The 13688-nt window shown below is 36.9% G+C and overlaps 1 protein-coding gene across 1 annotated transcript; it reads right to left on the bottom strand.

Annotated features, from left to right (window-relative positions):
* Positions 1-185: 185 nt before the first annotated feature.
* Positions 186-12647, bottom strand: zgc:136472 (uncharacterized protein LOC678514 homolog). Its single transcript, XM_007238142.4, has 11 exons — positions 12403-12647; positions 9825-10031; positions 8585-8718; positions 7378-7515; positions 6761-6868; positions 5329-5454; positions 4467-4664; positions 3586-3706; positions 2205-2386; positions 986-1075; positions 186-419 (listed from the first exon to the last, which is right to left on the bottom strand). Exons 1-11 carry the CDS (start codon positions 12572-12574, stop codon positions 357-359), a joined length of 1539 nt encoding a protein of 512 aa, XP_007238204.4. The 5' UTR covers positions 12575-12647; the 3' UTR covers positions 186-356.
* Positions 12648-13688: the final 1041 nt, after the last annotated feature.

The raw sequence follows: 13688 nt of genomic DNA, 5'->3' as shown, positions 1-13688 counted from the left end.
ATTAATCTGCAGACTAGAAAGACTGCAAGACTGAGAATCTGTTATCGCATAGTGTAAATCTGGCTTAATAAAAGAATTAATAGGGAGACCACTAAAAGTTCCTAGACAAAAATCATAGAATCAAGTTAGCGATCCCTAAAGAAATCTTATATGAAGAAACAAAACAATGAGAAAACTCCCACAAATATTTTTACACCTTTATTTGTGACAACTCATATAAGCCAATTTAACAAAAATAATTTTTTTGTATTCATTTTATTACTCGTACTTGAATTTCCAAACCAGAGACAATCCATAGATAGGGGCTAGTCAAAGATGGGTGGTTTGTGTAAATGAGGTGTCAGGGTGTCTCTCCTCTATAATTCGTCTTTGGCAGCTTCTTTCTGGGCATCCAGGTATTTCTTCCTCTCAATCACTTCCTAGAAATCAACACAGATGCATTAAAAATGTGTGAAATGCCATTAAAAAATGCATACAGTACCTCACAAGTACACCCCTCACTTTGTTCCAATGTAAAGCAGTCACGGTTCAGCTTGTATAACAGTTTAAATTTATTGTGCCCTCAAAATAACTAAATACACAGCCATTAATGTCTACACTGCTGGCAACAAAAGTGAAAACGGCCAAATTGTGCCTAGAGTTTCAATATTTTGTGTGGCCAACATTATTTTTCAGCACTGTCTAAACCCTTTTGGGCATGAAATTCACTAGAGCTTCACAGTTTGCCACTGGAATCCTCTTCCACTCCTCCATGACGAATCATAGAGCTGGTGGATGTTAGAGACCTTCTGCTCCTCCACCTTTTCATGTGAGGATGTTCCAGAATAAACGTATGTTCAACTGGGTTTGGGTCTGTGTGTTGAGTTATTTTGAGCCCACAGCAAATGTACACTGTCATATCAGCAGCACACGGACTACTTTGCATTCTATCTATATAAATAAACCCTGAAGTAGAAACATTTGAAGATGATGAATAATAACCGACCTTGGCTTTGTCCACTTTGGCACGCTCACTCTCTGCATTCACAAACTCAACTATCGGTTCCAGCTTTGCTTCACCAGAATATGACACTACCTGAGACACATTTACACAGAGACACATTTACACACAAAATAATAAACAAAAGATTTCACACGTGTGTTGACATCATTCACTAAGGAAACTTTTTTTATTTTTAACTACAACCCCAAATCTGAAAAAGTTATGGAAAAAGTATGGGAAAAAAATAATGGTTTTCATTTAATTTGACTTTTATTTTATTGTAGATATTGTGGCGTGGAGGAGGAAGGGAAACCAGCGAGACTCATTTCAGTGTTCTCTTGCTCTTTTTATTTTGCTCTGAGGAGGGCGCTAAGAGCTGGATTTACACAGAATTCCACCAGAAGTAGAACTAACTACCGCCGCAGCACAGCTAACCCCACTCTCACACACAGAGAACAGGGTGAGGCATTATACAAAACAACCACATTACTGATAACTTCATGAATAATACTAAAACAGTGGGGGGTAAACATGACATGAAACATGGGACAAACAGTAACATAAACACACTGAAAACAACCCACTTCTCCAACAGGGTGGGCTCCCATAATCCCTTCCGCACCCCCTCCAGATATTTTATGTATTGTGTCTATTTCTTCACCACTTCTGAACATGGTTAACACAAAGGTTTCTGTGTTGCACAGTAAGATTTTAAGTGGTATTTATGAATGTAACTCTGCATCGTAATGCTTGACATAGGTTTGCCAAAGTAATATTTTGATCCTGTGGTAGCTATTGTTGAATGATGATTTTTTGATTCTGAGGGATCGGAGATAACAGGTGTTCAGTATATGCTTGAACTTTTGTCCATTACACACTGAAATTCCTGCAGATTCCTTGAACTGTTTAGTGATAGTATGCTCTAGGAGCAAATCCCTTTCAATCTTGAGGAACATTGTTCTAAAACATTTCAATAATGTTCTCAGGCATTTGTTTTTAAACTGGAGATTTTCTCCTTTCCTCCTTAAACTCTCAGCCTTTCATACATACAGATTTCGTACCAAATCATGATTTCCCCTGTTGACATTACCTGTTTGAAATTACGTCCTTGTTTAATTATTTAAGACTAGCACTACTTGCCTATACACTGACCCCTTTTGGGGAGAATAATAAATAGTTTTAAGTATGTAAAGGTCAGTTTACTGCTCCAGATAGATCTTACCCTCTCAGCGTAGACAGCAGGGAATACTTTAATGCATGGGTATCTGTCCATCATCCGAATGTTCACGTCGTTTGCGGTAATGTCGATTCTTGCAACTACCACGTCTTCACTGTCACTGAAGTGTTCTGCAAGGTCTTCCCACAACGGGAACAGTGCACGACTATCTGAACTCCATGGGGAATCTGAAAAAACAAAAATAGGTTGTGAGATCTTTAGTGCAACGGGGCATTGTACAAACTGGGTGTTATAATACCAGTAGCAGTACTGTACCAGTCGTGGCACAGTGAAGCTGTTCTGGTAGCTCTGACTGGTGTTGTTTAAAGGAGAATTGCAGTGTGAAATAGTGTAGTGAAAACTTGTGGTGTAGTAAAACATAGCCCAACTCTGTTCCCCCCTAGCATTCCGAAATACAGCACTTTTAGCCGATGCTCCCAACAGGCTTACAATAGAAGTGATAAAGGAGCATAGAGTTGCTCATGCCAAAAAAATCCCTATTTAAACATCATTAACAAGCTCAACGTAGCTCCACACTTCACTGGTAGAATTCTGAGTCCCTGATATTTAAAAAAAAAGAGACACTGAGAGCTTTGAAGTTCTTCGAACTTAGTTTTCCAGGCACAGCCATCTTGGAATTAAGTGACAATACGTTGACTGACAAGCATGAACAAATAAGTAGGGTAGGGGAACAGATTGCAAAATGAATTCTATTTTATTATATATATTTTCAGCAACAGCTGGAATTCATGTATTTCCACTGAATTAATTTTGCTATCTGTTCCCCTAACCGACTTATTCGCTCGTCAGTCACAATAACGTGACATTTCAAGATGGCGGTGGTCAAAGAACTACCTCAAAGTACTGTGTGTATAAACAGTGTTTTTAATAAACCTGTTTCTAGTAGTGCCTTGTTCTAAAAGTCAGGGCTCTCGAAATTCTACCAATAAAGTGTGGAGCTACTTTAAGCTTATTAATGGAGATTTTTTTGCCTCTATCACTAGCATTGTAGGGCTGTTGAGAGCATTGACTAAAAGTACTGTATTACGGAATACTGGGATGCAGACAAAGGTGGGCTATTTGATAAAAAAAAAAGTTTGTACTCGTTATCATGTTTCTCTACAGCCCAACTTCACACTGCATTTCACCTTTAATGTTGGGGTTTCTTTTAGTTTGTTAAATGTCAGTAAATAATCATTTAAAGGTGTTTCCTAAGAACTGTACATCCAATCCCCCAAACCATTTAGGGATCTAATCTTAATGCATCAATACTATGAATACTATCTTGGCTTTGCAAGATTTGGATGCATCGTATGTACGTAACTAGTTGTATTAACTTAACTGTCCTGAATCTTGATCTAAATTTAAGAAGAAGTGAGGAACCTACAGAACAGGATTAGGACGTTCTTTTCGTGGTTGAAGGCGACTCTCTCAAAGTTCATTCCCACCAGCTCCTTTACTGGTTGCTTGTCCCAGCCATCAGGGACGGGCTCACTTTGTAGCTTTAGCTGTACAGAAAACACACACAAACACATACACACAGCTGAATGACAATGTCTTTTTGACCACATATGGTTAGATGATACCTGGTTTGGCACAGAATGCATACAAACCAGGTTAAGCCTGGTTTTCTCAACACAGCTGCCTTCATTCTGCATCCAAGAGTTTAGTCTGTGCTGCTTTGTACCCAAAAACAATCCAAAAAGTTCTTCATTCTGAAGTTACACTGATAACATGATGGGCGAGCTAAGTAGGAGTGTCTAAAAGAATACGTAGTGAGTATTTAAACACACTATTTAACCTCCTAAGACCAGAACTTTTGCATGGCATTATTATTTTTCTTTTTTACATGATGTGGTTTCTGAGAAAAATGATGTCCACGTATGAGGATTTTAGTTTTATATTTTAAAAGAACACAATGAAACTGCAGTTAGTAAAGATGCGTAAAACATTTATTTTGTCTGTGTGCAAAACAAAAGTAGAAACAACAGTTGTGCCCCTTTGAGCAATATGGCTCATTTGAGGTGCTGCTTCAACATGAAGATATAACAAAGTTGGCACTAGGTGGCAGTATACTGGCCTCATATCACACCAGGCCCTTGTAGAGCAACATTTAGTGTTGTGGTCTAGACAACCAAAAATGTGATGTGGACGCCAGGTTCCAGAAGGTTAAAAATCACTTTGTAGTAGCATAACACACACTAACACCTCATAGACCACCACAAAAAGAATTATTTATATAATTGCATGAGAAATAACCACACATACCTTAGCCTTCCCTTGTAGATAACTTTCAATAAAGTCAGTAAATGTCTGAATGTCCATCAGATCTGATGGTAACTGATATTGGAAGCTGTCCGTCAAGTTAACCATGCGAACCAGCGGTGCGTCTTCTTTCCTTACGCGGAAATACTCCATGATTCGTCCATTTCGGGGCTCCCCCGAGTCAATCAGCACAAACAGAACCTAAAATAATGATTTCCTTAATATTGTTTCATTAAACACGCAGATAATACTGCTGCTGTCATCTGTTGTTAACTTTTCTCAATTCTATAAAAAATTATAAATTAAGTCTGTTGGAGAAGTGGTGAATTAACAATTATTCTAGCTGATTAGAGGTATAATCCCAAATCAGAAAAGTTATGACAATATGGAAAATTATGTGTCTGTTATATTTATTTTGTCATTTATTTAATTGATGACAGCATTAACCATTGCAAAACAGGTGGGTCAGGGCAATTTGTAAGTAATGAGGTAAAAAGAAAACAAATAATGGTCTGATTTCGAACAGGTGATGTCAGCATGTGCAGGAATGGCAAAATTACAAAAAAGAGGTAGGTGCTTTACCATCCCAACTGTTTTGTTTATTCACATATAAAATAAAGTTGAGCAAACACTGAATATCTTGGGTTCATACTGTCTGCAATCAAATAAAAGTCAAAGTAAATGTAAGAAACACAATTTTTTTTTGTAGCGTTTCCCATACTGTCCCAAACGTTTCTGATTTTAGGTTTAAATTAACAGTCATACTGATATGTAACACATAAAAAAACAGTTCTAGTCCTTAATAAATAATAAAATTACAAATGAAGTCCTACATGTATAAATCTGTTAAAGACTGTATCCATACCTTTCCTCTGAACTCTTTGGCTGTGCTTTTGAAGGCGCGATACGTTTGTTTAAATCCTTTGCCAGCCTTGTCCATGAACAGAATCAAGTGATTCTGCACTACAGAGCTCAGGATCTTCGATGATGTCTGAAAATAACCAGAAAAAAATTTGTGCTAAAAGAAATACTCAGATACCTTTTAAGTAAATTTTTTGAAGGGAATTTTACTAAATTTTTCTAAATTGTCTGTCTACAAATAAACTTAGCTGGAGTCTTTGAAGTCTGACAGTTTTAAGAAACGATCCACTATGAATTGTTTATAGTGGTGGTAAATCGAATAAGTGCACTGAAGGTATAAGTGAATTTATGGCTAGGCTCAGACTGCAGAGAGATCATATTTGTTTCTTGAATCAGATCAACTGAGATAATTGGCAGCAGACACTGCAGCAGAAAGCAGAAACCTATTTTACTCTACTTGGATTACAATACTTCTGTCATTTTGAATTGGTTGTGGTCTGAACACAAATCAGTTCTAATTTATAGCAGTCTAGGTTTCTTATTCACGACACACAGCAATTCATCGAAATGACCATCCTGCCTCTCTTAGTCCAGTGATGTGCTCTCTGTTAACTGGGTGAAAATGTCTTTGAGTGCATTTTATAGGCATGTTCAGCAATCAACAATCTCTCATGAAGAGGTGCACTACCAAAAACATTTTATAGAGGAGAGGGACAAGCAATTTTACACCTTTTTGTGGCAAAACCCAATGGCTATGTTTACATGCAAAGTTTTCCTCCAACCTGAATAAGTTCATTCTGATTCAAGAATCTGATTGAGGTGTTTATTTGAACACGTTCCCCGGTAATGTGAGTAAACTCTCCATTTATATTTACGCTACAAGTAATCCGATCGAACATGACACGCATGTGTAGTATCACTTAGTGTACGCGTATCCATGACAACGAGCATCATGTGATGTCAGCCAGCGTGAGAGGAGCAATAGCAACTGGCTAACTAACCATGTTTCCCAGTGGCATGCAGTTCATATAGTGAGTACCCCGTCTGCAAACATCCCCCCTATTCTGACTAAGCTATTAGTTTGATTATTAACAGATTATTAAGCTGCATGTAAACATAGCCTGTCTAACCAAAACACACCTGTAATCATTTACATATCTGCATGAGACAAAACAACATGCTTCATTTTGCAGCAATCTGGAGCGCATTATTACTATTTTTTTATTGTATATGAATAGGGATGAGGGATACTGAAAAATTGCTGGTTTATTCAACTAAATGTGAGACTCCTGTCCCTAGTAAACATGTGTTATTATTTTTTTGGTAAATTTAAGCAAAATACTGTATGTGATCTGTATAAAACTTTCAATGACTGCGTTTACAGCTCAGATTATGCAGAAATTTTAAATATATGGATTTTTTTTTTTGTGGCGTACCTTGCCATTGTATTCTGTCACCAGAGGCATCTCATGGATCCTGATGAAAAGAATGACGTCGTCTTTCACCGTTTCGCTGGTCATCTCAAAATGTTCTGCCATTTTTGACTGTAAAAAAAAGAATATTGTTGTCATAAAATAAAAAATACCAAACTTTATGATCATTTTTCTCCCTACCAAAATCATTCCAGCAAATTGAATTTCTTAATCATGATTTTAATCATGATTAGTCACAGAATATTATGTAACTAATTACATATTATTTTAAGCAATTGACACCACTAATACTGTATAAGTATAATTTCATGTTGCCAAGCTTAGATTCATTATTTAATCTATTTTAAGTACACACTATTAAAGGTCTTACGTCTTCAGAGGAGGAAAAAGTTGTTTCTTTTTTGTGTAATTGACTACATCACTAATATACATATATGCTGTATATATGGGTACAGCTGACTGTATTATATACAGTCAGCTATTACCCTTTATATGCTCTCTGAAAGTGCTGACACTGATTACTGGAGAGTTAAGTTGTAATAGAAAGGATAACACAACAATAGACCAGAGGATTTATGTAATTTTCATCAGTTTACTTATGTCGATTTATGAGTTTTTACCTTTCTGAGAAGCAGCACTGAATGTTCAGTTCTACCGTACTTGCTGAAGACCTGCTCGTTTCCTGTTACACCAAAGGGCAGGTCAGGAACATCAGCTGCCACCTCATAAAACACCTTCACTGCCCCCTCCTCAACATCCTACATGAACACATCAATAAAAACACAGACAGTTAAATCATGTTCATTCAGTCACTGTGGTGGTGACCAGTGTGTTACTCTCTGCTTAACAAAGGGATATTTTTTAAATATCCCTGGTAAAAACCAATTAAAATTAACATATTAAAGAGATATTACATATTATTGACCGATAAACAACATCCAAGTGTCAAATTCAAGCTAAACTTTCAGAATTAAGCATCTAAAACAGGATGCAAATACAGCAACAAATAAAAAGTTAATGATTATAATTATTATTTAAAAGCGACAGGGGATTTAGAGACCACTGTGGTGAGAATGTGTAATTGCACAGAGCATGTGTAAGAGAAATGTTGTTTTTTATAGTATATTGTTTTGTTAATATATAAAAATCGGGCAAATGCAAAAAACAATACTACCAGACCACTCTTTTTTTCTTAAATATCATTGGCATATATGGGCTTTCATTTATTTTTTAAACTGTTTTGTTTTGGGCAAAATACGTTATAGCATACATACAGTAAATCTTTTAAAAAGGATTTTTAACAATGATTTGGTTTATGTTTTGATGTTTCTGGTAGGTTTTCTAATCATAATCATAAATCACTGTGCTAGTTGTAATTTTTGTAGATATCCATCAATTATCAAAAGTCACTGTTGGACAATTAACTTATGAACTTGTGGTGAATGATGCTCCCACCACCATGCTTAACAGATCCCAACTGTACATGTTATTCCTATCTGACATCAGACATTCCATTTCTAAAGTTGCGAAGGCAGTTTACATTTCTTGATCCACAGTATCACATGTGGGTATTAGAAATCATAGAAGGCACTACCACCCACAGTGGACAGTGCACTTTGTGATAATGATTGTCATCAGCAGCAACTTTGTAGAATTGTCAATATGAAAAAAACAAACGACTCTGTAAGAAATCAGATCCAAATCCAATGCAGGTCAATGCAGCATTCTTTAGCTTCCATGGAACATTGCACAAGTCAGTAAACAAGATTTCTACAGCATTCTTAAGTTCACAGAGCAGTTAGTAAATCATCTTATAACAAATCTTACCTTAAATAATCCAAGAATGACCAGATCGTCTTCTGCTGTAAACTTCTCTAATTGGCTGAGATCTTTGATGAGGTCAGCACTAGGGCCCTTTCTTCTTTTGAGCCATGATATAATGGAGGCTGAGCTCTTGAGAACTAAAACACAAAGTAGCCAATTTTTATTGTAATAGTTGAGATAAAAACAATTTACAGTAAGTAGATTAAAAATGTACTAACCTTACAACATTTAAAATTAGTTAATAAAATAATGCTGTCACTGAAATAGATCCCTTCTTTTTCATTAGTAGTGTGCTATATAGGGAGCAACTAAATAGTGGTAGAAACACAAGTGAATTTGAACACTCAGTACACAAAAGATGAATTCTAATTAAAATTAGATAAAGCATGTTGCTCTTTAAGAAATCATTGATAATAAATAACTACACAATTCAAACACTCAGAAAAAAGGCTGATGTACTCAGTAGTACCCTAAAATATAAATATGAATCTATTTGGTCACAGCCTACATTAGTAGGTCTGTTTTTAATGGACAACATACTGTCTGAGGAATTATTGCAATAAACAATTTACGTGCTTAAACAAATGGTATAAAAACCTACAGCAGCAGTAAAACTGTAGTGTGTGTGTGGACCTTGCTCGCCTGTAAAACAGTGAAGGAGAACAGAACAGCACAGTGTGATGCTAATTGCTATCTTGGTTTATTTCATGTTAAGCCCAGAACACACCCATGATTAATTAAGAGAATTATCACATGCCTTTTGCATGTTTCCTGCCAAGCACCTAAATCAAGCTGTTAAGTGCGCGACTGATGGAAAGTTTGTTTGAGCAAATGTTTTACCCCTGAGGTTGGTTTAATTGGACTGAACCGAGAGGCTAGTCGTAAGCTCTATATATCTACGAAATACAACTACAGCTCTGGGAAAAAATAAGACACCACTTAAAAATGATGAGTTTCTTTGATTTTACCAAATTGAAAATGTCTGGGATATAATCAAGATGAAGATGGATGATCACAAGCCATCAAACCAAACTAAGCTGAACTGCTTGAATTTTTACACCAGGAGTGGCATAAAGTTATCCAAAAGCAATGTGTAAGACCGGTGGAGGAAAACGTGATGCCAAGATGCATGAAAACTGTGATTAAAACCAGGATTATTTTTATTTACCCCCACTCTCAATCTCCTAATTATTATTTTTATAATAATCTTACAATTAAGTTAAAAAATCGTCCCTCTACGTACCTGGACAGTAAACAGGGTTATACTTGTCTCCGGACAGGTAGAGTCGTACAGAAGGCACAGTGGTGACATTTAAGGTCTTGGCGAGGTCCTTCTGTTTAGATACATCCAGTCCTCCCAGTTTCACGTCCGAATTTGCCTCTTTCAGCTCACTGGCTGCCTGAGCAAATTCCAATATAGAGCCGAGAGACTCTCCAGAGAGAGGAGCATCTGCAGAAAGAACATTATGAGCCATCAAATCATCACAAGTAGAACAAAACATACTGTGAGATAACCTGTGATCCCACCTCATTACAAAATCAACACAAATCCAGGGAGACTTACGGTAGAATCCAACAGGAGAATAAACTTAACAGAGATAACTGTATCCTAAACCTAACAAGGATCTATCTTTTTACAATGTAGGCTCTACAATTACTGGTACATTAATCAGCTAAGAAGCACTAAGAAGCCACGGCCAATGTTCATACCACTAAAGACTCAATCATTCTCAACATTAACCCTTTCAGACCTAAATTATGTTTCAGTGATGAAAGAAATATAAGAATTCTGTTTTGTGTCTGTAATACACACAAAAACAAGATTCAGTAAATAAAATAAAATAAGAAATATTATTATACAAGTATTGGAAATACTGTTTAACATTGCTATTTTTATTCTATAAAACTTTACCTAAATAACTTTTTATTTCACAAATCATTTCTAAGCAGTAAAAAAACTCAAATCACGTTGGTTAAAAAGTGTTAATAAAAGTTATTCTTTTTTATATACCTTTGAATGTTAAGTGCTTTGCTCAGGGACCCAAAGGTGGCAGCACTGCAGCTGTGAAACTCAAGCCCATAACCCTGTGTTCTGGAAATCTAATCAACCAAATTTCATATCCAGTGGAAGTTTTACAATGGTTTAGTGCTCCAACCACTCAAATAATTATCTTTGCTACAGAGAGAATAGAGAGCCTAATTTAAGAACCAGAAAGTGGCAGTTTTGCAGATGTGGTATTAGAACCAACAACCTTCTGAACTATGATCCAGTGCTCTAACAACTTGGATACTTCTATTTTTATATCTAATCTTGGAAGGGTGGAGCAGAGAGCCTTGCTCAAGAACCAGAAAGTGCAGTTTCACAGATGTGAGCATAGGCCTCATAACCTTGTGATCAATATTCTCAAGACCCCAAAAATAGCAGCATCGTAGATACAGTTTTCAAATCCACAACCATGTGGCCATTGATCTAGTGCTCTAACCATCAAAGAGACATTTCACAGATGTGGTTATAGAACCAACAACTATTTGATCTATAATCCAGTGCTCTATTCTAGTCTATTCACACACATACTACTTCTTTTTGCATGTCCCAGCAGAGAGCCTCCGTCCAGACACAGCAGTGTCAGTTTCAAAGATATAGAACCCAAAACCCTGTGATCAATGATATAGTGCTCGAACAACCCCCCAATTTTTTTTTGCATAAACCAGTATAAAAGGTTGCAGCACAGAACCTCACTCAAGGCCCACATCCATGATGGCAACATAGATGCAGGTATAGAACCCATGACCTCTGACCAATAATCTAGTGCTTTAATCAGCCAAGTTATTCCCTTTGCATATTTAAGCTTGTAATGCTTGTAATGCTCTTAATGTTTTTCAATCATAGTGGCAAAACAGTTTTTGTAAACAATATTTGCTAATTAATCTTACACATACAAATTTCAACTCATATAACTGCTAAAAAGTGCTACAAAGAAGAGCCATTTTAGATGACTGAGGAAGTATGTACAGTTCTTACATTTAAAGGTTCTTTACATTTGCATCTCTTTCAGAAATTGTTCTTTATGGAACAAAAAATGTGTCTTCTTTGACACTCCAAAAAGAACCCTTTGTAAAATATTTATTTTTAACAGTATAGTCAATTGTGTTCATCTGAAACTACAAGAAGCCTTTAATGGTTTTGGACAGATGTCTAACTTTACTTTTTAAACATTGCCTCCTAGGTTATCTAGGTACCCAGATATCTCTTCTTGTATAGTAGAGAACAAAACTACAATTCTCAAATTAATGCTCTAAAACATAAAGATACTACCAAGGGTTTTTTTGCGTGATGCCAAAAAAGAAGAACCACTTTAGGTGTCTGAAAAAGAGTGTTAGAACATGCTTTACCAATTTAAAGGTTGTTCACACTTACATCTCTTCTAGAAATGTTTTTTGGAACCAAATGTATCTTCTATGACACTTCAAATAACTTTAAAATGCTTTAAAATGCTCTAGTTCTCTAAAGCAACACATTAATCTTACATGTTAATTTATACTGTTGAAAAAATAACAGTGCTACCAGCATTTTTTGAGTGATGCCAAAGACTTCTACAAAGAATTTACTAATGATTTTATTGAAATGGTTCTTTATTGAACTAAAAAAAAAATACCTATCTTCCTTGGCACTCTTCAAAAAAAAACCCTGTGAAACATCTTTATTTTTAACAGTATAGTCTACTACAAGAATTTCAATCTACTCTACATTCTCATGATTTTCTGCATTGAGGTTCAGCAGCTCTAAGAAGAATGTATGGTGAGCCCTCACTCTTACTCACAGAAGTGCACGAGTAGCTGGCTGTGCAGTTTCAGCGCCCGGTTGAAGTTGCTTTCGGTCAGAACCAGCACGTCTTTATCCTCCTGGATTGGCTCATCGTTTTTTTTGGACAGGGTTCCACACATTAATGCGCTCAGCAGGACGTAGACAGCGCACACCTGCCCGAGCCCCATGCTGCCTGCTATCAGTCTGCACCCACAGGCCTGGTGACCTTTAGAGTGTGTGTGCGAGGAGGTGCGAGGGTTTAATGACTGTGTAGTAACTGATATCTGTGTGTACTTTGGTAATGGACGGCTCTGGACCAATAAAAGGAGAGAAAGTCAGGTAGATGGAAGTCGTGGCAGCAGCTCAGAGCAGTGTGAGGGTGACCTTACAGAGAACAACAGCTCGGTTTTATCTTAAGATCGGGTGTGATTTTGCTCATGTGCAGTATCAGCTCGCTTGGAATGAAAAAAAGGCCCATATTTTCTCTTGTAAGAGAGGAATTAAATAAAGATTACTATGTTACAGTTTTAGAATTACAAAATTGGAAAAGAATCTAATGCAAGGTTTGGGTACCCGGCATCAGGGCTGTGCAGAGACCTTTGGAGGGGCAGGTGCTCAAAGTCAAAAGGGAGCACATGAAGCACAAATTGAAAACACTCTACAGCAGGGGTGTCCAAACTTTTTTTGTTGGGGGCCAGAATGAGAAATATATTTGAAGTCACGGGCCACAGACTCTGTAATAAAACAAATAATGAAATATACCACTTTAAATAATACTTTTTTCCTGATTATTTCATTTACACAGCATTTTACTTGTCTTACTATCTTTATCTTTGACAGTGTTGTGTAAACTAAGATTTTTCAAATTGATGTTTAATTTCATGATGTCTCTTAATATTAAACTCCTTAATTACGGCAACTTTTAGACTCTTTGGCACATTTTACTGCGCTAGAAATTAGGGGTGTCACGATCTCGATATTTTATCGAAATCGAATCGAAATGAGGTCATGGTCTCGAGTATCGAAGTCAAAAAGAGGATCGACGATCCCTCCCGCGCGCGCTACGCAAATAGCGCAGCGCGCTACGCAAATGGCGCGGCACCAACACAGCGCATCCTATTCATTTAAATAGAGAGCCGCTGCATGAGCGCAGCCCCGCCCTCAGTTCTGCTGTGTGAGAGACAGCTGCCTTTCAACCACGGAGGAGAAACTGAAAACGGATTTATAGAAATATAGACAGGGCTCTCAAGTTTTGAGTGTCGGCGGGAGTGTGATCACTGTTTTTATCTGTCCAACGGGGGA

The sequence above is a fragment of the Astyanax mexicanus genome, chromosome 21, assembly GCF_023375975.1.
Source record: "Astyanax mexicanus isolate ESR-SI-001 chromosome 21, AstMex3_surface, whole genome shotgun sequence".
In the NCBI taxonomy this organism is placed as follows: Eukaryota; Metazoa; Chordata; class Actinopteri; order Characiformes; family Acestrorhamphidae; genus Astyanax; species Astyanax mexicanus.
Note: the sequence above shows the minus strand (reverse complement) of the source record. Positions and strands in the feature narration are given on the sequence as shown.